General features: G+C 36.4%; 1 protein-coding gene across 7 annotated transcripts in view; it reads right to left on the bottom strand.

Moving 5' to 3' along the window:
• dock10 (dedicator of cytokinesis 10) overlaps window positions 1-26,551 on the bottom strand; it is a 107,015-nt gene that overhangs the window by 60,890 nt on the left and 19,574 nt on the right. For 2 of the 7 annotated variants that reach the window (XM_058799054.1, XM_058799056.1), the window contains exon 1: window positions 13,033-13,464. The exons of 2 other annotated variants lie outside the window; for them this stretch is intronic. In XM_058799054.1, coding sequence (XP_058655037.1) covers window positions 13,033-13,173 — 141 coding nt within the window. In that variant the 5' untranslated portion in view covers window positions 13,174-13,464. Of the gene's footprint in view, window positions 1-5,768; window positions 5,915-13,032; window positions 13,465-26,551 lie in introns of those variants that run through there. 3 more of the 7 variants (XM_058799049.1, XM_058799052.1, XM_058799053.1) reach the window with 3 other exon arrangements.

Below are 26,551 nucleotides of genomic sequence, written 5' to 3'. Positions count from 1 at the left end.
CACTTCTCTACTGTCTCTTTCCACTGAATCGAAGAAAGACCAAAAAATTCCAAACCCGTTCCCGGAGGATCACTGGAACTCCAACCCTAATTAAACACACCTGAACCAGCTAATTAAGATCTTCAGGATCACCAGAATCTTTGGCTGCATTTAAACTGGCACAAAAAATTCTGATTTTTTGCTCACATCTGACACAGATTAGAATTTGTTGCACACGTGTAAACACAAAAATCTGCACGAGATCCGTTTTTTCGCATCTGATCTGGGCCACTTCCAATTTTACTTCCGATTTTAATCGGATACATATCTGGACATCCGACCTGCGTCTAAACACACATCTCCAATTCCCCTCAGAACTCTGAGCCCCTACAACGTGAGAGCAGCCTGTTTGTCCATAAAGACAGCGTTTAAATGCTGGCGTGCTGTATGCGCTTGCATTTTATTGAGGCGGGAACTTTATATATATAAGAAATTGCACAATATTCAGGAGCTGGTTTTCACGTTTGCCCTGTTAATTTTATAAATACAATAGCTACGCTATTAAAAGCTGCATAATATTTCTCAGCAATGAGGTGATAACTGTTTTTAATTAAACCAACAAGCTTCACTATTATGGCAAGCCGTTTTAACTTTTATTCATTCTCAGGATATGACTTCTTGATATCAACAATTCAATTTTCACTAGTTAAAATGTTCATTCTTGATATCAGGAATTAGATTTCCACTAGTAACAATGGCTATTTTTGATATCAGCAATTGCATTTCCACTAGTAACAATGTTAATTCTTGATATCAACAATTACATTTTCACTAGTTAAAATGCTAATTGTTGATATCAAGAATTAAATTGTTGATATCTGTAATTGTATTTTCACTAGTTAAATGTCACCATAGGCTGCCATTCAAAATCAATTGTTGATATCAAGAATTAATTTCTTACTAGTAACAATTTAATTCTTGATATCAGAAATACAATTCTTACTAGTAAAAATGTCTATTCTTGATATCAACAATTAAATTCTTGATATCAACAATTTAATTTCTGATATCAAGAATTAAATTGTTACTAGTGAAAACTGAATTGTTGATATCAAGAAGTCATATCCTGAGAATGAATAAAAGTTAAAACGGCTTGCCATACACTATTAGGCTACTCACTCACGCGTTCTCTCTCTCTCTCTCTCTCTCTCTCTCTCTCGTTAACTCATTCAGATTTATTCAAATAAAGTCAGTGCTACTAGAATCCAAGACCTGAAACTGTTTTGTGAGACAAAGGAGACATTCAAAATGCCGTGACATTCAAATAAAAAGTTTTGGAAGGAAGTGTCTAATCTGATTTCACTTCTGGTCACTTGTAATCACTTCTTAACACCCACCTGTTTTGGTCAAGCTCAAAAACTGAAGCTATTCAACCCTGTTTCCAACATCATGAGGTTTTTTTCTTTTTCTTTTTCTTTGTGGTAAAACATATACAGATCATCAGACTCAGAAGTGTAGCCACTTTAAACACAAACATAATGAAACACAGAGACTGATGATCAATGGGCCAGAATTACAAAAGACTCATCATATAAATAACCAATGGGAGGAATAAACTGTTAGCTAAAACTACATTTTCAACAGCTGTACAAAAAACAAAAACAAAACATGTGCCCTCCAAATCTTTAATCAAAACACTAACATGCCACTCTTCTGATGTATGAGGGCTGGGCAATAAAGCAGTCAAATAGCCAGACTAGTTCATTCTGTCCTCTAAAGCAACCTGTCACTCACATTAAATTACTGCAGCAATTACAGCAACGATCAAGAACAATCATCCAAACTATTCCTGATGGACAAAACCAAGCCCCCCTTATGTTTTATCATTGGTTGGTTAGTGTGAGTGATGAGCAGCATCTGAAATGTCTGGAGCAGTTGAATGAGTTACCGTAACTATGCTCTAAAAAACACTGGGTTATTTTTTTCAACCCAAACACTGAGTTGAGACTGTTGGGTGAGGAAGCTGGGTTGATTTGACCTAATTTGGGTTGATAATGGTTCATAATCAGTAACCCAGCGGTGGTGGGTTGGGAATGTGGACGTGAAAGTAAGCATGCATGTCATGCAACAGTTCTCTGTGTGCCGATACTATGACACCAATCTGACAGGAATATATGTGACAAATAACAGAAAACTAATCGAAGCAGACAAAAAAACGTCTCAGTTGAGGAGTTTGTTCTTTTAAAACTGGACCGGTGAGCGGGTAGTCGAACTGAAAAACCAGAAATGACACTTAAGATGAGCCTATCCAGGTTTGACGCAACTGACTTCTGGATTTTTCTCTGTTCTTCATCAGGAATTGCACTGTTAAACATGTATTTTTCTAAATTAAGATCAAATAACAAAGACTGATGGCTTAAACAGAAGCATTTAAGCAACTAGTTCATATAAGCACAAATTAGCTCTAAAAGAGGCTTTGGGATATGGTTATTTTTCCTTCTTTTTTTTCTTTCTTACATTTTTGTGATCACAACCTAGTTTTCACATAATATCAACTTAATAAAAGTTGTTTTCTCATCATCTCTGCTGTACAATAAACTAATTTTTTGATGTATAATAAACAAATTTTCTTGTGATCTGGACATGACAAAATGCCATATACAGTGTTAAGTGTTAAAGTGACCAGCACAGATTATTATTGCACAAGTGAACAGCAGCATGGATTATTATTGCACAATGCATACAGTAGTAAACAGTATATTGCACATCACTAACATAGCATATTGTACATGTAAAATGAGAAGTAAACTCTGAATGAGGAGATAACTCAGGTTGGGAAAAGTTATTTTTCAGTATATTTGTGCATCTATGAATTGATCTAAAGCACCTGCCTGATGGGAGGATCTTAAACTAGTTATGAGTGAAGCCCTTAATGATGCTTTTGGCCCTTTTCATACAGCGAGTCGTGTGAAACTGTTCAAGAGATGTCAGTTCAGTGCCAACAATATCCTGTGCTGTTTTTACAACCCGCTGAAGGGCTTTTTATTTTGGCAGCTCTGGTACCAGACTGTCGTGCAGTCAGATCAGATGCTCTTTATAGCGCATCTGTGAAAGATGACCAACCACTTCTGAGGAAGGTTAGCTCACCTTAGTCTTCTCAGAAAGCAGAGGCAAAGGAGAGGTCCTCTGTGATGCCAACTCCCAGAAACATAAAGCAACTCTTCATGCATTTTAAATAAAATGATATTAAATGACTTGTTTATGATTTTTACTTGTCATGTAGGATAGGCTATCTGACTAGGACAGCTTCTGACCAAAACAGATCTCTCGTGATCATTACTGCTTTATTTGCTCACACTTTATTTTAAGGTCCAATTCTTGCTATTTACAAACCATTAACTTTGGCCTCAATAAACTCCTAATATGCTGCTTATTAACAGTTAGTGCGGTAGTTGTTGAGTTCAGGTATCGGGCAGGATTATGGATGTAGAATATGGTCATGCAGAATATGTGCTTTATTAGTACTAATAAACAGCCAATATGTTAACAATAGGCATGCTAATAAGCAACTAGTTAATAGTTAGAATTGGTCCCTTAATTAAAGTGTCACCATTAATTTATTCAGAAACAGAAGTACTTGTGTATTTTATTTTATTAATTCATGTTTTATTAGTTCAATGTAAGTTTACAGTTAGTGTTGTGATGGATAATATATTGGGCATCACAGAAACAACTTTTATGTCGAGATCATGAGAAAATTAGGTTGTGATAATGCGCAAACAACTTTTGTTAAAAAAAATCAAGTCGTGATCACAAGAAAACAAGAAAAAAAATGGTAACTACTAACACTTATTAGCACGCTTATTATTAACATATTGGCTGTTTATAAGTTCTTATAAAGCAGATATTCTGCATGAGCATATTCTACATAATCATAATGTTATGGGCTTATAAGTATGTGTGTGCTCTCCTTTTTACTGAAGCATGTATTTCATCTCAACATCCCCATGCAGAGGATATTTAACATAAACAATACATTAAATAATATACTATGCATGGCATTACTGATAATGTCCACATCTGATATAATCTGCAGAAAACACATCACAGTACTTTGTCTTTCATTTATTTTGCACTTTGCTCCAGAGAACACAAAACACCAAGAGCTGTCCTGTCAGTAGCCAATACTATACTCAACCTTGCTCATAAATACAGTTTAAAATGAGAAATATATACAAGCCAGTTACGTCATCTTGAAAAACAATAGAGGAAACAGTGGGTCAGGAGTCAGGACACAAACCCCGCAGGGCCTACAGACCATGATGTCATTTCTCATTGATGAAGGCAAGTAAATCTGCTATCAATTGATTCCAAATGTTCAGAAAATACAGGGAGATCATTACTGAGACGTACACTGAGACATTAGTCATTTCCCCAAATAAACCAGCATACACACATCAGACACTGACAACAGCTTCCTGTGTTTCAGATCTGGTGCTAATATCGGCTTTAAACAGGAGAACTCCAACACCACTGACAACGCAGTCTGACACATGTGCAATAACAGAACTGTCATCTCAAGATGTCCATGAACCTGTGTGAATATCTGTGATATTTTTCATTTTGAATTATATAAAAAACCCTACATTTTTAAACCTGTTCTGTGAATCAGTTTAAACAAAATTTGGCATATATATCTACAATAAGAAATGCTAGAAATCAATAATTCCCTAATTAATAACTAACTAGCCTAAATATGTTGACTGCATTATAACATGTATATATATATATATATATATATATATATATAATTTTTATTTTTTAAGTATACACCTTTTGCATTCCCGGGTCAGTTTTGACCTGGCAAAACGTGAGCTTGTAAAACAGTCTCTTTTTTTATGTTGTTGTTGTTATTTGTTTTTACCTAAAACCATATAATATCAGATCAGTAACTTCTCATTAATTAATCAATTTCCAAAAATTTGCTAAGTTTTGAATGTTACAGTGGTTTACTATGTTATTAAAAAAAAAAGAAAAAAAAAGAATTGAGATTCTTTGAAATTTTGAATTTTACAAGAACTAGTTTTTTATTTTTCTTGTTATGCAAGAATGTTTTTAAGAACATATAAACGGATAATTACCAGTATTATCTCCACTGGAATTAACTACTTTTAATTAAATTGACACTTTATTTTTACAGTATATTTAAGTTGTGACACTAATATCAGAGTACATAATAACTGATCAATTAATTTTGAAAATTAGTCAGATTTGTGTGCACACCTCAGGATGAAAGTGACTAGTGGTTGCTTAGGAACGATATCCACAAAAATAATCCCATAATCATCGTCATCACGGCTTGAGGCTTTGGAGAACAAGAAACAATCACTACTAGTAACATAACAGAGGAAAGTCTTTCTCCATGGCAACACGTATTATTGTCCATCAGCCAACGGCATGTATGTTAAAGAAACAATCAACACCTGCCAACAAAAGGCTCATCTATAATTCACCAATTATCCTCAGTTCAGTTCAAACACCGACTAAAAGGAGAACCAACAGCATTCACATGTTTTATAAAAGAAATAAACGGAACTTAGAGGACAGGCATTTCTCAAAAGCAAACAGAAAATAATTTGCAGTGAAATCAACAATCACATGCATCAAATCTAAACTGTACGAGAGCATCAGGTAACAAATGTTCAATAACTTCAAAATGCAACAGACTGACAGGAGTGCAAACACAAAGCAGAGATGAAATATTACATTCAGAAAGATGAAATACATACACAGCTCACTCGATTGCAGTCTGCCCGCACCCGTCTGCTTTTTATCTTCTTCCGAAAAGTGATTTTACTCTTAAAACTCATAATTATGCATGGGTTCGCACGCACGCGCTGATATGCAGAGTCCACAGAGAGTCGACTTTAGTGAGAGAAGCAGAACTTTCCTGAGAGCAAGTGAAACCTGTCAGACGGAGCACGTGGTTGGGGGGAAGTAGACCTGCACTGACATGTGACTTCAGCAGCAGAGACAGATGGAGAGCCACAATGACAGCCATAAAGACAGTTTTTCACGGATAAATCACATATATCAAAAGTGCATGGACACTTTATTAAAAATAAAGGTGCTTAAAAAGTTATTCACAGCAATGCCACAGAAGAACCATTCAGTCAAAGGTTCTTTAAAAAAACCATCTGTTTCTTACCTTTTTATAATCTGGAGAACCTTCTTTCGCCACAAAGAACCTTTTGTGAAACAGAAAGGTTCTTCAGATGTTAAAGTTTCTTTATGGAATCATTTAGACAAAAAAGGTTCTTCTATGACATCGGGAAGCACCTTTATTTTTATTTTATTTTGGCTCACTTACACTGTCAGGGTTTATTTGGGTTCAAATGTATTTTTATATATGTGACCCTGGACCACAAAACCAGTCATAAGTGTCAATTTTTCGAAATTGAGATTTATACATAATCTGGAAGCTGAATAAATAATCTTTCCATTGATGTATGGTTATGTTAGGATCGGACAATATTTGGCTGAGATACAACTATTTAAAAATCTGGAATCTGAGGGTGCAAAAAAATCTAAATATTGAGAAAATCACCTTTAAAGTTGTCCAAATGAAGTTCTTAGCAATGCATATTACTAATCAAAAATGAAGTTTTGATATATTCACGGTAAGAAATTTACAAAATATCTTCATGGAACATGATCTTTACTTAATATCCTAATAAAAGTAGTTGTAATATTCTACACCAGTCCCTTACAATCAGTGTAATGAAAGCTGTGTGTATCTTAGTGTGTAGAGTAGTGAGATGTTGATACTGTATATTGTCTGGCCAATAGAGTGATGCAGGGATGATGCATTTTTCTAAGCCAAAACCCAGAAACAAGCTGCATTTTAGCACTTCCAGTTCCCTCGTCCCAAAGTCAATGTGGTTTTGGTTAAATGCCTGACATAAGGTCTGTGGTGATCACAAGCTCAAGATATCTTCACAATTTATTCTCTGTCATAAAATACATCAGTAATGCAATAATAAAGTTTTTATTTGTCTTGAAAAAGCAGTTAAATGAGACTACAGAGGTTGTCAAAGACTTTAAACATCATCACATGGAACAGGTCAACTCATCTACTCACTAGCACGCTTTATTCTAACTATTCTAACTTAAACAGCGACAATGTCTCTTAAATAAAGACTGGAGCAGTTGCTTAGTAGTTTGGTTATAGTCTACGTTTAGCTTTTTACTTCTGCCGATTGTATTTAGGTTTTAAATTGCTAAAATGATACAATTTGGTTGGCCACAGAGCTTTTTTTCTACAATAACTCAAAAACCAATGGAAAAGTCCTATTGGGTTTTTGTCGAGGGAACCACGGTGATGCTCACTTATGGGATGGCCTACAAAATTACATCATCACAGCTGCGGTCTATGAAAAAGGCAATATTTGTCCACTTTGAGATTATAGGCATCAAGAAACAACCCTATCTGATTAAAAGAAGCTGTAGTTCCACCTTTTATGTTTAAAAATTTATTGACGGTGTTATCCTTTGGATAGTTATCTTTCGTGTAACAGACTAGCTAAGGGCTCAATTTCCATAATTTATAATTTAATGATAAATCAGGCATCTTCCTCTTTAGACAACATCAAGAGAGCTTGGAAGGAAGACCTCGGTGGACCACTCACAGATGACGACACATGGAACGGTGTTCTTAAACAGGTTCATTCATCATCCATGTGTGCTCGCCACTCTTTCATTCAGTTTAAAGTAGTACACAGAGCTCATATATCCAAAGTTAAATTAGCCCAAATGCTTCCTGGTACTAGCTCTTTGTGCAATAGATGTCAGTGTGCTGACGGTACTTTAATTCACATGTTCTGGACATGTACCAAATTAGAGCGTTTCTGGCTGTCAATATTTTACACCCTTTCTGTGGTTCTTCAACACAGATTAGAACCAGAACCATTTGTGGCATTGTTTGGAGTCGCTCCAGAGGAGTTACAGCTGTCAGTATCAGTATGACAAATTGCGAAAGTATTTTAAAAAAATATATCCAATGGTTTTGCCATGGCATGGCAATAAATGTATGGTGAGAAAAGAGAAACAGGAATTGTTTCAAATCTTCTGCATCCACTGAGTGATGTTTGCACAGTGAGGTCGATCACATGCATTCGATTATTGTGTGTCACTTACAACAGGCAAAAAGATCAACACTACAATATTACAGTACTATTAATACTGAAGTCCTCTGATTTCAGTTTCAATATAGTTCATAGGTGAGATGCAAGATGGTACTAGTTGTGCTTTTAGAGACTAGAGACTTGTCCTTCGCGACTGACCAATCAGAATCAAGCATTTCAGAGAGCCATGTAATAAGAGTAATTAACACATCCGCCATACATTATGAGGCTCTGAACTTTTCAGCAATTTTTTTAGGTTTACTTAGGGGAATCGGCAACACTTTAGAATACTGTTCCGTCGTTAATGAATAACTACACAGGAACAAATGGCTAATGCACTATTAACATTGTAGTAACTACTACTAACTAACAAGAAACTCTGATTAACGATTTATTAAGTAATAGCGCTACACTGTAAAAAAAAAAAGTTGAGCCAACTTAAAAGTTTATATAACAAAAATTTGAGAATCTCCCACAAAAACAAGTTGAGCAAACTCAAAAATCTGCTGAAGCTGGTAAAAAATGTTTTTTTTAAGTTCGCTCAACTTTTTTTTTTTTTACAGTGTACGTTGAAACTGGTAGTTCACTATTAGCTAACCAATAACTACTATTTTTTTCATATATCCTGAGAACTCCTAAGAACTACTTTATACAGGTTCATAATTAATGTGAATTACGCATAATGAATAATTAATTCTAAAATGAAGATCATGGTAACCCACTTGTAATGACTCAAGTATTACCAAATCCTTCTAAATGAACTACTAATTACTTGGATCAGTATTCTAAAGTGAAGATCACGGTAACCCACTAGTAATGATTTAAGTGTTACCAAATTAATTACTAACCAGGACCTTACAAAAACCTCAAAAGTTTACAATGACTTCAGTAATTACTAGGGAGTTATCATGATCTTCACTTTAGAATACTGATCCAAATAATTAGTAATTCCTTCTGAAGAATTTGGTAATAATTGAGTCATTACTAGTGGGTTACCATGACCTTTACTTTAGAATTAATTATACATTATGTATTATTCATATTAATTATCAGCCTGTATACGGTAGTTCTTAGTAGTTCTTGGGCAGGTATGAAAAAAATAATAGTTACTGATTAACTAATAGTGAACTACCACATTCAACTAAGCACTATTACTTACTTATTCATTTATCAGAGTTGCTTGTTAGTTACTAGTAGTTACTAGAGTGCTAATATTGCATTACTCATGTGTTCTTGTGTAGTTATTCATTAATGATGGAACAGTATTCCAAAGTGTTACCGGGAAATGATATCTGCAGCTTAAGGCCTACTTAAGAGGTCTGTTCTTCCTTACAACATTGCCTTCGTGCATGAACAGTGCTTTAGTCTTCTTTATTTTACGCAGAGCTGATAGTCACAGTGTTAGCGGTGTCAGTGAAACTTCCTTACTTTGATGGTAAAATTGCTACTTGTTTCATGTCAGCCCATGTTCATTTAGACCATTAACACCACTCTCACGTGCCTCTTCTTCAGTAGGGCATGGCCTAAATACACACACAACTTTGTGCATGTAAGTTGCGTTCACTATTTTTTTCACTTTGAATTATATTTGACACATTGATTTTGACTGTATCGGCTGTGTGCACTTACACACTCTTATAGCTTACTGATAGGATCAATCAAGCAGCCAGACAGACACCACAATGGTTGGGTGTCCTACATGCGGCTGATGGTGGTCGGTCATAGGGTATGTGTGGAAGTAGTGTGATGTTGTGGGGCAAGGGGAGAGCGTATAATTCTAGCTACAGGAAATGGCAAAAATTGAAATTTGGCATTAAACAATCCAAATTAACATGCTTTTCCCCAGCCCACATACTGCCTGGCCTCCACTGATACTGCAGCCGATGATATTGTTTACTCAACATTTAAATTGCCTGGTTCAGTGTTGGCTGTAAGTGGACATCAGAGCACTTCTGAAACCCTCCACCTCCCCCAGCTCCACCTGTCTAGATCCAATATGGGATTTATGTATGCTATTCAGGAAACAACAGCATACATACAAGCTTATAGCAGCATGGCTGTGTATCTATTGGCAGTAGTGCTTGCTCTGCAGTAAGCATCATATAGGATATCAACATAATCATATCAATTAACATGCTAAAACTATATATAATTGCTGAACATAAATTCAGCAATTACTCTTTACTTAAAAGACATAATAGGGTTCTTTGGAGATGTGATATTCCAGAAAGCCTGATTGGTCAGTTATCAAAGAAGCATGTCAAAATTATTCAATAATAATAGAAGCAATAGAAGCACTTGGGTGAAAATTGTAAGGAAACTTATTTCATAGCACAATCTGACCTTCATGCTAAGCTTTCATTTTGTGAGAGTGATTTTTGCTAGAAAAAGAGCAGGAGAAATACCAATCAAGTGTCTCATAGCCAGCAAAATCTATGAAAAGAGTAACTGTTTCATCTCAACATGCAGAAGTGAAATGCAGCTGTTGTCCACACAGGAACTAGTACCTACTGTGGCCAAAGCGCAATAAACTCTTTTAACCTTTTCCAAGGTCCATATTTACAAAAAATAGAATCGTTCAGCACATTCAAATGATACAATCCAGAAGATGCTACCCTCTCCTTATTCCCTGCATTGCTGGGCATTTATTTTTTTTTTTAACATGACTATGACAATATACATTCTCCTAAGATGAAAAACCTTCAGTGGGTAATTATTTCATCCAACATTTAACACTCTGGCACACCTGTAAAGGATTTTGAAGAGCAACACTCAACACTTTAAGAATTTAGTACGATAAAAAGATGACATATACATTTGATAAGATTTTAAAAAAAGTTATATTTTTTGACTTTTTAAATCTTTGCAGTGTCAAAGAAAACAATCAGTTATCTTGAATGTATATTTGCAGTTCTGTGGCTGAAACGTAAATCATTTTTTTCTAAACGCCCTCTTAGAAGAACGGAGAAAAAAGCTAGATGAAATGAATGAAGGCATAAGTAACTCCAGATGCAGAGCTGTTTTCAGGCTTGTTTTTTCTTTTTCTGTTGACCTACATGGAAAATCACTGCAGCAGTTGACATGTATTCCTACTCATTAGACTGAGAATGAGCCATATCAACTTAAACATAGTAAATGAAACACAGCGTAAGTCACTTTCTTTGCCTCGCTCTGACGTGACCCCAGATCTCAGATCTGTGTCTCGGTCCCTACATAAGCACAGCTGTTGCTCGGTTTTTCCCAAAGATCCCAGCATTTTTCCAGGAGTTTCAGTTCCCATGGGTGTGCCTGCTGCACTACTTCTTCCGCTCTCTGTCTGTCAGAAACAGGTCTGCATGCTGGATCAAACCCCACTCCAGCTCTCTTCTAAACCTCTCATGCACACACAAGACTAGATCTTCACTGGATGGACATATACGTGAAACAATATAATGTGGAATGCACTAGCATATTCTCGTTGTATGTTACAAAACTGCCATTGTTTCCATTGTTAAACACCCCATCTTTAATCAATGGAAAGCACATCACATTAGATCCCTATAGACAAAAAAACATATTAGCGACCAGTCTGTTAACATAATAAAGCTAATTCCACTTTGGATCATTAGGTTTGGCACAGGAACATCTGGATTGAGCTGTCTTAGATAACTGTGTTTCATTGAAAAAGCAGCTAACTTTATTTATGCTGTGCTTGTTACACGTTACATGCACTTACTATAGTAATAACAATACATTATGCATAATTACATGCAACTAACCTTAACCCAAACCGTCATCCTAACCTAGCCATATAGTAAGTACATGTAGTTAATTAATATTACTCAGAACTTAAATGTATAATTACACTGTAACAAGGACACCTTAAAATAAAGTGTAAAAAGTACATATAATAATACCAAAAACACAGAACTACAGTGATTTGTTGCCGACACTTAATATCTATAAAACTAGCTATAAAACTAAATCACATACCTCATTAACATCTAACCAAGTAATGAGAGAAGGTTATGCAGAATTTCTGCACTTTATATCAGAAAAGCAAGAAGAAAGAAGAAAGATGGTAGAAAGTTAAATTAGAATAAAGTGTGTTTCATTTTTTTCCATTTCACCACGTTTTATTGTTGCTTTTGCATTTTAGCACAGGTTTTATGTGTTATAAACATTGACATGTAAAATGTATAATGACAGGCTGTGCTTTACAAATGATTTTGTAAATTTTGCAATGCACGCAAGATTCAGATTCTTCTTTAAAACATTGCTTTATCAAATGAAATATATAATAATGTTAAACTCTCATCGGTGCTCTTGTAGGAATGGCACAGTGACCGGAGCAGATGTCCAGTATCACTGTTCATCCTGTTTATGTTCAATAAACTTGATCCTAAGCAGATTTGAACTCATGATGACACATCTATTTAAATGCAGTTGTCCACATACAAAGAACAGGCCTCAGCATCCTAAACTTAGGAAATCCAACCTTATATACAGAGCTGGGCGATAATATACTTGCGTTACAAATCAGGCAGCTGAGATCTGCTATACGGTATACATCACTTTCCATCACTTTATGTACGCAAAAAAAGTTGGATACATATGTCCAATCAATCAATCAAAAAAAAAAAAAAAACTAAACAACTGAAAAAAAAAGATTCTATACATAAAACTACATTATAAATGTAAAACTAAATTCCATTAAATCTACGAGTGTTCTATGTCAGAGTTATAGCGGAATTTTGAGAGTGAAGAACTAAGCATGCAAATTCCATTCTGATTCCAAAATCCGCAGTTTTAAAATGTTTTAGAATTCTGGAAGTTTCCAGTAATTGCTGCATTTTTAATCAAAGTTTGGGAGGTAAGAAGCTCTGGTTACCATGACGATAACAGGTTCGCTGGTGACCATCCCCTCTTCCGGTGCAGTGATTTCTAAGAGAATTTGTTCCTGCTGGTGAGAAAAGATGCGTGAATGATTTCTTCTCATCATGGAGTGTAGTAGACTGGTGGTGCAGCCCATGCCTGAAGATCCCAAACCAACATAGAGCTCCAGGGGATTCCAACCTGACGCTGAATCCTCCGAAGAACCACTTCTTAGAGTGAACGCTAGCTTATTTTAACCGGCTCACAGCTAGGACTAATTTGGCGTCATCAAAAGCGATAAAATGACTTTTTAAGGTCTAAGATCAGAATTAGACTGAAGTAAAGTCTGAAGATCATGTTGATTAAGTCCAGTAAGTGTGTGCCCTCTCATCGTCTTCTCCTGCCATTCTGTCCCCTGCTGTATCTGTCTGCCTGGCCAGGTCTGCCTCTGCAGATCCACTAACATCCTGTGAGTGTCTTCCAAAACCACACACACACACACACTCTCTCTCTCTTTCTGGAGAAGTGGAGCGCAGGAAACACTGACAACATTGTCTCACACAGATCAGCTGCAGCTGTGCACAGCTGGATGCACCAATCAGCACCCGCCCTCCACATCAGCTGACCAGGAAAAAGAGCCAAAATCACGCTGGCAGTATACACACTCCCACAGTCTGCTCCTGGACCCTCGCTCTCACATACTCCCATTTTTTACCCCTTGTTTTCTTCCACTCTGTTCTTTTTAGACTCGCAATTTATGAGAAAGGTTTAGCCTTATCTCAAAAAGAGTGAAATAATAAAATCAAGTTGGTTTCTGTTTAGCAAATAGAGATGTGTCTGATTAGGTTGGTACACTGTAAAACCTAACAGTGAAATTCGCTAAATGAAATGAGTTCATTTAACTCAAAAATTTTAAAAAGTTAATTCAACTCTATATATATTTGTGATGTGAACTCAAAAGCTAATTAGGTTAAGCAGAACTCAATCTAAATAAGTTACTATAAATTATTTTTATCTATTATTACCATACAGTCTATGATTATTACATCTAAATGGCAGACCACAAAATATTTAAAAGAAATATGAGCTTAATTCATTATATCTAACATTGTTTTTCGAGAAGTCACGTTTGTACAACATAGGGCTATAGGTTATTATGCTTTACTAAACTAAACGATATAATAGCCTACCTTTCATAACTAATTAAAGAACTAAGCCATAATATAATAAATACATAAATCTATTTCATATTAAGCATAGCTGAATCCTTTTAAAGTAATTAATTTTACTCGAGACAAAATAATATCCGGGTGTTTTTCAAAAACCGCGCGCATTTTTCCGTCAGTCACGTCCACTCGCGGCTCATCCCCGCTGCAGCTCACTCAGTCACGGCACCACAGCCGGACGCCTCGCGACGCGGTCACGGAAAATAACAGGTAAGTAGGGCTGGGCGATATGGCCTAAAAAAAAAATTCGATTTACGATTTAAATCGGGATGGGCTGAGCTCATTCGGGACTACGGGAGCGTCGGCGGATGTTAAAGAGAAAACCGATTTATCGGCCAGCCCTACAGGTAAGCATTCTAACTTCTTTATTCTTGTTTAAAGCACTTTTGAACCGTTTTGTGTTTTGTCAAATTTATCTGAAGATTAACCAGCTCAGTTATCATAATGTGTGTAATGCTAGCTAGCAAAGAAGCAAGGAGCTAACGCGCCATTACATCAAAGTTATCAACGGCAAGTGTTAAATATGCAGTGTTATACACAACAGTTTGTCAGTGGTGGTAAATTAAGAGAGGTTTGTTTGTGGTTTCTCACAGCCGGACAGAAACCCGCAAATTATATTTTTAAACTAGAGAGACGGCCGACAGAGCATCTTCCTCATCTCTAACCGTCACTCGCGCCACAGATCTGAAGCAAGGTAAAGCAAACACATTCCCTGTATTACAACACGTTTAAACTTTGTTAATCGTTATTTATTATCCGCTTTGTCAGTTTCATCTATAATATCCATGTGATGCTGATCAAGTTTACTAAATCCGCCGAAGCCCCGGTGAACAAAGGGCTGAGGACCGTTGGCTGTTTTGTTAACTTTAGTTAATATTTTACACTGTTATTTGCTCCTCACTGTCTTATTTAAAATTCATACTAACAAATTTTTGTCGTGCTTTTGAAATCAATGTTTTCAGAGCAAAGGCAGCGAGGGGTGGTGTGATGTCATTGGCAACAGGAAGGCTGCAAAACTAATATGAGCCTAAAATGAAGCAAGTAGAATTCACATTAAACAAATTGATGGGCTTTAGTGTTGTACAAGATGTAATTTTTCACGTTATTAACAGTTATTTAAATAAATCGTTTTTCAGTTTTTATTTTTTGATGAATTGCTATTAATGCAAATGTAATGATGACCAGAAATGACCAGCAGCACAAATGTTAAGTCTTCTGAAGCAAACTATACTTTTTTGTGAATATTAGATTGAAATTTAAACCTAAACATTGTTCAAATCATGAATACACAGCACAGATGAAAAATCACAAACCACAACGTCCCACAAGAATGACATTATGACATCTAAAAACCAGTCATGTTTGATATAATGTAGTGTGTGCCACCATTTTGATTCAGACTGAATTGGCAGAGTGAATAACATCTTAAATTTCAGTTTGTCGATCATTCTGTCAAAGTCTTTTTGCATTTTGTGTTGGTTCAGAAGAATACCAGTGAAGTCTTTTTAAGTTCTGATTATAGCTATATAATTATATACTTCACTAATATAGATGGAAAAATGATATTTTATATTTCTGAAAGTTGTCTTATTATGATTCATGAAAATAAGCTGTCCATAAATGTTGCTTAATTGTGAGTTAAATTTCTGTAACTTTGTGTTTTGTCTTCAGGAACAATAATGACATCAGTCATTCAAGCTAGGATCCTAGCAGATCTACTACTATCTGAAAAGAAGACTTTTTTATTTTATTTTATTTTTTCAAGACACACAATTTAAGCTTTTAGCTGAGACCAGCAGAAATGACTGAATAGTTGAACATTTGAGTTGTCTTAAATGGATAGTCCACAGGAAAAAATAAATTCTGTCATGGTTTACTCACCCTCATGTTGTTCCAAACCAATTTTGAATGAATTTTATTAATCTTCAAACAAAAGTATATATTTTTGACATTCTTTCGTTTTTGTCTATCCATTGGAAGTCTAGGCAGTCTTTATTTTCAAGCTTCAAAAGGTTTTTAGTTTAGGCTTTGACTCATAATAAAAAACCCTTAGCTCAAGCTTCTCAGTTAATGTTTGTGTCTTCTTTAGAAGACTTGAATGAAACCACTTTATGCATATGGATAAACTTGTCTTTAAGCTTATTGATTGCCTAGACTTTCAATGGATTGACAAAATGGTCAGAGTTTTAAAAGCATCTTAATTTTTGTTCCATAGATGAACAAGATTCGTATGTGTTTGGCATGACATGATAGTGGGTAAATGGTGGTAATTTTCATTTTGAGGTAAACCTGTCCCTTTATAGGGTTAGTTCCCCCCAAACAAATTAGAATTCTGTCATTAATTACTCAGCCTCATGTTGTTCCAAACCCGTAAGACCTTCGTTCATCTTCAACACAAATTAAGATGTTTTTGATGAAATCCGAGAGCTCTCTGACCCTCCATAGACAGCAACACAACTGAAATGTTCCCAGACCCAGAAACATAGTAAGGACATTGGTAAAATAATCCATCACTGGTTCGACCTCAATTTTAAAGTTATGAGAATATGAGCAAGAAGAAAACAAAATAACGACTTTATTCAACAATTCTTCTTCTCCAAACCACACCTTCCAACATTATCAAGAGTACCTCTGCATGTAATCAGCGCATGCGAGTGCTGTTGCTGACGTAGAACATGCGCTGAGGCTTGTTTACGTGCAGAGAAACGCACACGCATGCATTGTGATACTCTCTATAATGGCGCACTAGGGTGACGCGAAGGAGAAGAACTGTTGAATAAAGTCATTATTTTTGTTTTCTTTGCGCACAAAAAGTATTCTCATAGCTTCATAAAAATTGCGGTTGAACTACTGGTGTCACATGGACTGTTTTAACGATGTCCTTACTGCATTTCTGGACCTGGGAACATTTCAGTTGCATTGCTGTCTATGGAGGGACAGAGAGTTCTCAAATTTCATCAAACATATCTTAATTTGTGTTCTGAAGATGAACGAAGGTCTTGTGGGTTTGGAACGACATGAGGGTGAGTAATTAATGACAGAATTTTTATGTTTGGGTGAACTAACACAATAAGCACCGTTTTTCTTTCTGTTTTGTAATAAAGAACATTCAGCTTTTATTCAGCCCTGAAAATCCTGCTGATAAACAACTCTGGAAGTTATGATGTGAAAAAGTACAGAGTTTTAAATGGGCACATACTTTATTGAATAAAGACTTCCCCGATCTTTCACACCTTTATTGTCATTTATGAAAATTTAAATATGATGTCCACTTTGTTTAAATATGATGATATTTGGTGACATAAACTAACACATTTTTTTTTTTCTTCCTGCATTTAGAAAAAGGGAGCCTGATCAGGTACAGAAGGCAGCTGTCACCAGGAGGAAGAGGGAACATTGTTTTTAAACCCATCGGATGTTTTGATTGTATTTGAAGATGATGACTGCCAAGTCTTGGGTCAGTATACTGGTGCTTTTTTTTGGGGGGAATTAAAGTATTCCTGTAGTTACAGTATACAAACTACTTAAAGTTTGTATATAAGTGTTGTTAATCTTGAGGAAAGTGTTTTTAATTTTTTTACAGAAAAGTTATCCACTGTGTTTCATATTATTTAGCAGTTATTTATTATTATTATTAATTATATTTAACATTTAAAATCGATTTTGTTAAACATTTCCTTGTTTGTGTGGTTGTTACTTATTTGGTGAAAAGTCTTATAAGATAGCTTAAATGTTATATTTTTGAATATACAGCCCACTGATTTTGTTTTATGCTTGAAAACATTTGTTGTATTTCAATAAATACTTGAGGAAACACTCCTGTTCTGTCATGATTTCTTTGTACCAGTGTTTTTGCTTCTTATGTAACTTTATTGCTTTGAGTTTGATGAACTTAAACCATTTAAGGCAATCGGTTTCCTCAAACCATTTAAGTAGCCAAGTGGTTAATTTTAAGTTGTAAAGACTTAGTTTGAATTCAGGTAACATTCTAACTGAGTGGAATAAACTTAAAATGTTCAAGTTCAGTTTACTCTAATAATTGACTAAGCCAACACTAAAAAAATAAGTTAATTTAACTCGATGTAAATGAGTTATAGTACTCATATTTATTAGTTTTAAAACTTAAATGGTTTAAGGCAATCAGTTTCCTCAAACGGTTTGAGTTACCGTAACTTGTCGGGTTTTACAGTGTATGAACTATTAAGCAGCTACAGGGCAATAGGATAAGCCTCAGATGGCAAGCAAACAGACCATCCCGTACTGAGAAAACATTGACAGTTGCTCAGGGTTTTGGTTTTGCGTGACACACTTTGAAACTTTTGTATTGACTACTGCACTATTGTTTGAACTAGTCCCTGTACACACTGGTCTATTATTGTGGTGAGTTTCGGGATCAGGCCCCTAAACAGCGCTTTGGTTGTGGTTGGTCGCTTTGCACGCCTGTCACAAAGAATCTACCAGATTAAGTGGAGAATAATAACAAACTTTTATGGACTCTTTGTTTGTAATCCAAAAAGAGAGATTCTAGATTAGAGACACACTGCTCTGTACATATCTAGTGCAGTCCTGAAACTCTAGATGGCGCAGTTTGGTTCTGTATTTGCTGTAATCCCCTTGAAAGTCTTGCAGCACGCTTTCAGAAACCTTCCACCTCCCCCAGCTCCACCTGAATAGATCTGCTACGGATAAGTGTGTCTGGTGTGTCTTGTTTGCTCACAGCAGCATGTCTGTGGATGTATTGGCAGTAGCAAGTCTCTGTATTTGCTCTTACTATTTTGGAAGGTGTCACAATTGAATAAGATTCTTCACATATTCTAAATATTTGAGCATTTGTAATGTAAGATTATTTATTTATTTTTTTACTTTTACTGTATCTCACATTAATCACTAGCACTTTAAAAGAAGTAAACTTGTGTGCTGGTCTCTGAGCAATACCAAGAATACCACTGAAAATTACAACTCCTCCCCCAAGACCATTTGGTTCTCAAGTCTTTAAAAATAACTTATTAAGGCCGATATACTCATCTGGTTTGAGCCAGTTGACACACAGAGAGCATCAAAACAGATCATTTGACAATTACTGTACAACCTAATTGAAAACTTTCTGCAGCTGAAGGTGACAACGGTTGAGTATCTTTTTGTTTTTGTTTTTATTGAGATATCCTTTTTACAATGTATTTATTTAAGAGTTCTAGATCTTTCTGGCAAGTTTGTTGCTATGAATTTAGGCAGTTTTGCATGCTCTCGGTATAAACCACACTCTGCAAACCACACATAAGAGACAACCGTTAAGCAAAATAACAGGTCATTTCACATGTTGTTAACTAAAAACAAAGCATTTGTGGACTGGACGCATTCACACTTGCGCTCGCAATTGCATCAGCTGAGCACATGTTTACAATGTATTTAGCCGTTTAGTGTCTGAGAACTGCAAAAGAATGTATGTGTGCGACACATGAGGTTACTTCTGCGTAAAACCTCAACACACAGGATATTGCACACCTATCAAAACTTCTGAGAAACAGAAGCTATGTGTGTGTGTTTGTGTGCTTTTGTCAAGGTCCTGCAAGTCATGTGACCAACATAAGCACTCTCCAGTGGCGGCTGCATGACAGACTAATGTTAATTGCACTGTTTTTGTGCCATCTAGTGTTTGTCCATCTACACCACAGGAATCCCCCTTTTTTCTGAAGTTAAATAATTTATTTAGTCTCAGAATCAGTAGGTAAGTCATAATCAGTTTTAAATGAGGAAAACATAAGTAAAACTAGCAACTGTCATTTATAAGTGATTTCTGTCCATCTGACCTGCCTACAGGAGAACCTGATGCATATTTTGACTGTGCATGTCATTCAATCATGCAAAGGTGTGAAATAATGCAAATGTTCTATTTGCTGTATAATAGCCGCATATATTCTTCTCTTTTGCAGCGCTCATTGTGAAGAGCTCTGTACATGCACACAGCTGGATTTTGGCTATATGAGCATTACTTAACCATGTAACCTGCTTCTATTTAAAAAAAAAAAAGTGTTTATTTGTAAATAAAATACTAAATTAAGACCTATTTGTTATGCAATCCTCAGAAAACTGTTGTCATCTGAAAATCGTGCCTAAAATTGTTTAGTGTATACCCGGTATATCATGCAATGGGGTACTTATTTGCAGTGAGCCACTTGTTGGTGTGTTACATCACAGAACTGTGCCCAGCGAACACGTTTAGACTTAGGTAAATTGTTCACATTGTAACAGTTATTCAGTTACAGGGATGAAGTTTTCATCCTGTCCTCTAGAGGGTAACAAAGGGAGAAATGGTTTTAAGGTTTCCAGGGGAGTAGAGAGGAGGAGTTTGCTGATGGAAGGGTGAACAGTTTTCAGAGAAGCTCACAGAGGACTCTGCTATGGGGCGTTAAAGGCTATTTAAAAGGCTGAGACCGACTTCTCCTCTGGGTTGGATCATGCCAGTGGGATTGCATATCTTTAAGGCCCGTTCGGATTTTGTCAAGACTGGGACTTTCACACACTCTGCTAAAAACCTTGCCTCTATATCCTTTTCTCTTGTTACATACTGAATTGTTGGGTAGCCCCACTCGATTGAGCCAGTTGAATTATGGGTGGTAACACTTTGTAATTTTGGGTTTGAGTGTGATTAATTGTTTATTTTTTGTTTCAAGTATTTGAGCTTTGTTATCATCAAGATGCAATTTGTTACTGTCTATCATTCAGTGATTCAATATATGTACCAATGGTTTGCACTTCCTTATTGAGTCTCTTACAGCTCTTTTGAAACAATCTATTAGCAAAAGTGAACCCCTTTTTTATGTAGCTTATCATCTAAAATAAACTAAGGCGAGAGTGTTACAACATATCGCATATGTCCATGAATCCATCCAGTCTCCAGACCAATGAGAGTGAAGATCTGCTCATTGCAGATCACTAAGCTAAGCCAACTAAGCCACCATGCAATTTACCACACAGATTTCTGATTTTTGAAGAGGCTCAGAATTGGATGTGAGAAAGTCGGATCTTATGCCTTTTTGTCTCTTTACACATTTCACCAATATATCATCTGAGACAGACATGAGTAGAAAAAAAAAAAGATTTTTGTTCCTGTCTAAATGCAGCCAGTGTAAACAGCCTTTGTCACATCATCAATGGCTGCTCTTGCTTGTGTTGCCGGAAATGGCTAGCTCTCACTGAAAATGAATGAAGTTTGGTTGCTGTGAATCGCTGTCATTGTGAGCCACTCTTGACTCTGAGGGACAGGGATAAAAATCAAGTTACATTCATGTCAGACAGTGGCGACATAGAGCCAAAGAGAGACCTGCAGGTGGCAGTCTCAGTCTTACTTGAGCATGAGTAAAGAGAGGCTACTTTAAGCATTTTTTTTTTCTTTTCTTTTTTTCTGCTTTGAGAAAAGGAAACTATTAATTCCTCCTTAGGGAGGCATTAATAGACCTCAGACATGAAGAAGTAGAGGAAGATAAGCATTGAGTTTCCTCTCTCTCTCTCTCTTGCTCACTTTCTCTTTCTTAAATCTATTTAGTTTTACTACATTTTAAAACTTTTTTTTTTTTTTTACATTTTTGATCTCAATGATTGGAGATTAATTAACTTTATTCAAACTGCCAGTGAATTTCAGCTTTTTTCCCTCCACATACATTTGGCATAAACTGGGTCTTGGTACATGCACAGGCAAAATCCTTGGTGGAAAATGTCCACAGCTTGGTGTCCAGTCTAAGGACAGTAAAAAGTAACACTTAAGCAGAGTTGCAGTTTAAGTGACGAATAAAGAAATGATTAACCATTAGTGATGACACCTACTGTTATCAAGCAGAATAAATGAAGGAAAGACAAACACAAGAACAGAGGAAAAAGAGGAGATATTAAGCAGAAACACAGCAACTGCATGTGACTTGAGATGAAATAAGCCAAATAAAAGAAGACATTAAATCTCTCAAGATCTCAGCAGAAGATGATTAAGCATCACCAGCTTCACGCATTACCAATTTGCCTTTATTACTTTCATACATGTACAGAAGAGGCTTGGCTCTAGTTTTGTTGTTTTGTTTTAAGTCTCCGTTATGGTGATTTGTTTCCCTTTTCATGTCAACAAAAAAGTTTCATGCTGAAGTGCATGCTGGGATGCAACATACAAATCGTATTCATTGCTCCCAGCATGCACTGCGACTTGAATAAATTATGCAGCTGAACTGTCTTATTATGTTCTCCTTTTATTTTTGTTGACTTTTTAGTAGCTTGATTTGTAACATTTATAATTGACCAGTTTATTTTTTTGCCAAGGTTTATATGATGAGTGTTGATGTCTAAGCATGTCTCAAGAGAAATTGTTCCACTAAATGAATGTCATATCATGAACAGGCGAAACCAGGTTCTAAAGACTGTTGAAGGAAGCTGTGGCATGTCTAAATGGGTGGCATTGGGGTGGCCTGAGAAGGCCCTAAAATATCACTGGTCATGATAGGTGACAGCCTAATATTCCACACTATGGTGGTCATCATCACCAAAGTCAGAATAAGATCAATAAAGCAAGATACGTACTGTATGTAACATTCTTGGTTTAAGTCATAGCTGGCAGTGAAGAGATGATCCGTGACTTATGGAAAAATACCATTTTAACAGCTAATTTATTTATTTTAACATCCTGATCATATGATTCCTTAGCTTTTCCTTAGGTCATATTTGTTCAACAGTAGGCATACTTCAATTAAACATTTTTTCGTACTTCACATGGCTTTGAAAGCACGCAGGCGATTTCAGGAATCACTTGATAATGTAGATGAAAATATAGCACAAATCTGCTAAACATTAATGCCATAAGCATTACAATGAGAACTTTATGGAATGTGAAATCTATAGTAAATTCTGTCTGCTTTCCTTGTCTGTGTTTCAGCGCGCTGTCATGAAAGCGCACAGCTCTCTCTCTCTCTCTCACTATAGCACTTAAAGTTCACTGGGATTTCCTTTTGTGCAGATACGTGATGTAATGTTACATCTATGTTATGTATCGAAGTTATCTGATTAATATCATAGGATGTATCACAGAACGGGCTTCAGTTTATTGGCATAAAGTCACACCGTTTCACCGTTTCACAATAGTCTTCAGATATTTTCATAATCTCCATTACGGCCATGCAACAGACAGTCTACTAATACTCTAATGACTGCTAGTTGACATGTAGTTGCAAAGTTACTTACTGTTAGTAGAATGTCTAAAGTGGACTATCGAAATAAAGTGTTACCACATAGCTTAACCATGGTATTTGTACAACTGTGGTTATACAAATGGTAATCAATACGCCAAAAAAAATAAAACATGGTTAATTTTCGTTTTGTTGGGGTAATTTTGTGGTTTTCTGTATTTGGTTATGTTGTGATTTATAGCGCATCTCTTTATTTGTTTGTGTTGTGAGCATTTGCAGCACCTGCTGTCAAACTGATGAAGATGTTTTCTTAATTTGCTGGTGCTTTCTGAAGTTGTAGCGTGTTGAGCTCTCTTGGCCACCGTATATAAAACACTTAAGTATATACCCATGGAATTTAGCAGAAAATTACAATAGAGTACAATCATTGACAATGACTGAAAATATTTGGAGAGGGGAAATGGTGAGTAGTTTTCTATAAGAATAAATCTCAATAAAAGCTTAGCTTTTGCAGCAATAAAGGTAAATTAATCTTGTCCTTTCATTTCCTATTAATACTCAGTGAATGTACATCCGCAATTGCATGCACATGTACGCAAATTTGTCCTGTTTTGGGGGGATGGGGAGTGTGAAGGCCATCAGTACAGTGTATTAATAGTTCTTCACTCCTGCGCTGCTGTTTGAATGAATTCTTGCATTCTCTAGGGGCATTCTTGAGTGGGAAGCTAGTATGCAGCTACTGCAGTCCACCTCCATCTGCAGCCAGTGCCAGCTGAGAAAGAGAAGGTCCTCAAACATACTGTAAGCCTTTGATGCACTCTTTCATTTTACACTTCATCTGGGGAGGTAAAAAAACTAAAGTTACAATTTCTCACAGGTTACAAGTCTTGCTTTTTAATACTGTTTCCTAAATGGGGCACTCTTTTGCATGATTAGAGAGCTCAAGATTATTTGGCCAATAACAAAAACAGCGAGAACTTAGGAAAGTACAGCATACAACAGAAATACAATAGCAAAACACTTTACATGATGAAAAAAAATTACAAATTAAAACAAGTCCCAGTACTTGAGTTTCAGAACAGACTTTATTCAACAAATTCCTTAAAGAGGATACTTGAGGATACTTACATTTTGTCATGTAATTCTTAGACAAAGTTGTTTAAATTTATTTGTTTACATACACAAACCTCTCCTGTTCATTCATCTCAAATGGAGAAGGAAAAAAAAGGCCTACAAGGCAATAATCTCAGACCTAAAGGATGCAAAGACTACTTTGGGAAAACAGCCATCAACATTCTTGTCTAGGTTTACTTGCAACCCCAAGTCTCTCAAATGCTTGAGGATGACATCTCGATGCTGTGTAGCTAGTGAACTAATACCAACCAATCATCAAAATGATTCAGGATGCAAATGCTGTGTTAATGCAGGTGCATTAAAGACTACATCCTTACATTTTGTGAAAGTGCAAGGAGCAGCGAACGGAAGGACACAAAAAACTGGTATAGACTACCTTCCCCTCTGAAAGCAAACCATAGACATCTCCTCTAGACTAAAATATTGTCCTTCTAGAGTCACAAACCAATCTCCTAAATGTCGTATTATCTGCTTTTGGCATTCTGAATGAGTGCTTCATCAATATGAACTATATCCTCAAATCCAACAAATGGACCTGGTAGAATGGAGTTCAAGACTTCAAGAGGCTCTGACAGCTGACAGGACCTACAGTACACAGTAAAACAGTCGAAAACAGCCAACATGGAACTAAAATAAGATGATGCTAGAGCCAAGGACTGTGAAGGCCATTAGAACATGGCCAGAGCTTAAGTCCAAACCCAGACTCTGCAACTTGGTAGCATAAAAGAGGAGCCTGACATGGTCCGAAGAGAACTGAAACATTCCTACAGACTGCAAAAAGACGCATTGCACACTTCCCCTAGAGATGCATGGGGGATCTCACTAGCCAGCTTTCTAAAACACACAGAACGGAAAGGACTAATCAAGACAAAGTCTAAAATGGCACACAAAGTGACCTCAACAGATATGGCCAGGAATATTGATCACTTCACATTAAACACCGCAGGAGACCATGACATACACACCTAGCGGCAAGTCGTTGACTATCACCTGCAAGCAACATCTAACAAGACCACCTGAGACTGCATCTACACAGGTTTACACGGGTCCTTAAATAGTCTTAAATTTGAGCTTAAAAATCCTGCAGAAACCCTGTGAAACAAGCCCTAATAAAAGAATTATCAGACCCAGACATCCTGGACACCAAACCAGGTCAACATTAGACTCTCCAACTGAACCTGAGATGGTTGAGGACACAGGCTTCAAGAGTCTCTCCCTCCGAAATCTACAGTACATGCCATTGTGAGTTACCACTGATCATCACGGCCCGCCTCCACACAATGACTAGTCAACAGCTGTGTGACCTGGCACAGAAGGCCTTTAACAAACACAAGAGCTCCTCAAAACATGATTTCAAGACACTAGAGGTTCTAAAACACTCAAAATCCCAAGCTGGCACCAGTAGGCACACAGCATCACTATGATGCAAGGTCCTTTAATAAAAAGCTACGGGACCATCCACGATGATATCAGATCCAGTTACCAAACCAACCACTGGGAGACACATGTGCTGCTCTTCTTCTGAACAAAACATGTTCTCTTCACTTATTCTCCATGTGAAGGGTTGCCAAATAAAAAGCAGCCTGGTGTAATATCTACAACGAATGAGAGCATTTAATATAAAATTGTCATTATCACATAACTACAGGAGGAAGGTTTTCTCAGCTTTCTTAAATGTAAGGAGAGCGTGCTTCAAGGACAAAAGGTTGGGATCCACTGCTTTAGGCATCCTTCGTCATGTAAAATGAGGAATGCTACAACACAAGGGATATAAGGAGACATTAACATAAAAATTGCAAGGTTGGCTAAAAAAGCACCCATAGAGAGACATGTTGAAAAATGTAGTCTGGTATTGTCATTAGGAGAGGATTTATATCTAACTCACCTAGACGCCAGGAAGAGCCAGAAAGGAAGAGAGCTGACAGTGATAATGAGGAACTACTCTTCACTAGTAAAGAAAGCCCAGGTCTGCTTTAAAACCATAATCTGGATGTCTAAAGTTTGGATATGATCA

Source organism: Onychostoma macrolepis, chromosome 15 (genome assembly GCF_012432095.1).
Source record: "Onychostoma macrolepis isolate SWU-2019 chromosome 15, ASM1243209v1, whole genome shotgun sequence".
Lineage (NCBI taxonomy): Eukaryota > Metazoa > Chordata > Actinopteri > Cypriniformes > Cyprinidae > Onychostoma > Onychostoma macrolepis.
This window is presented reverse-complemented; position numbering and strand designations above follow the sequence as displayed.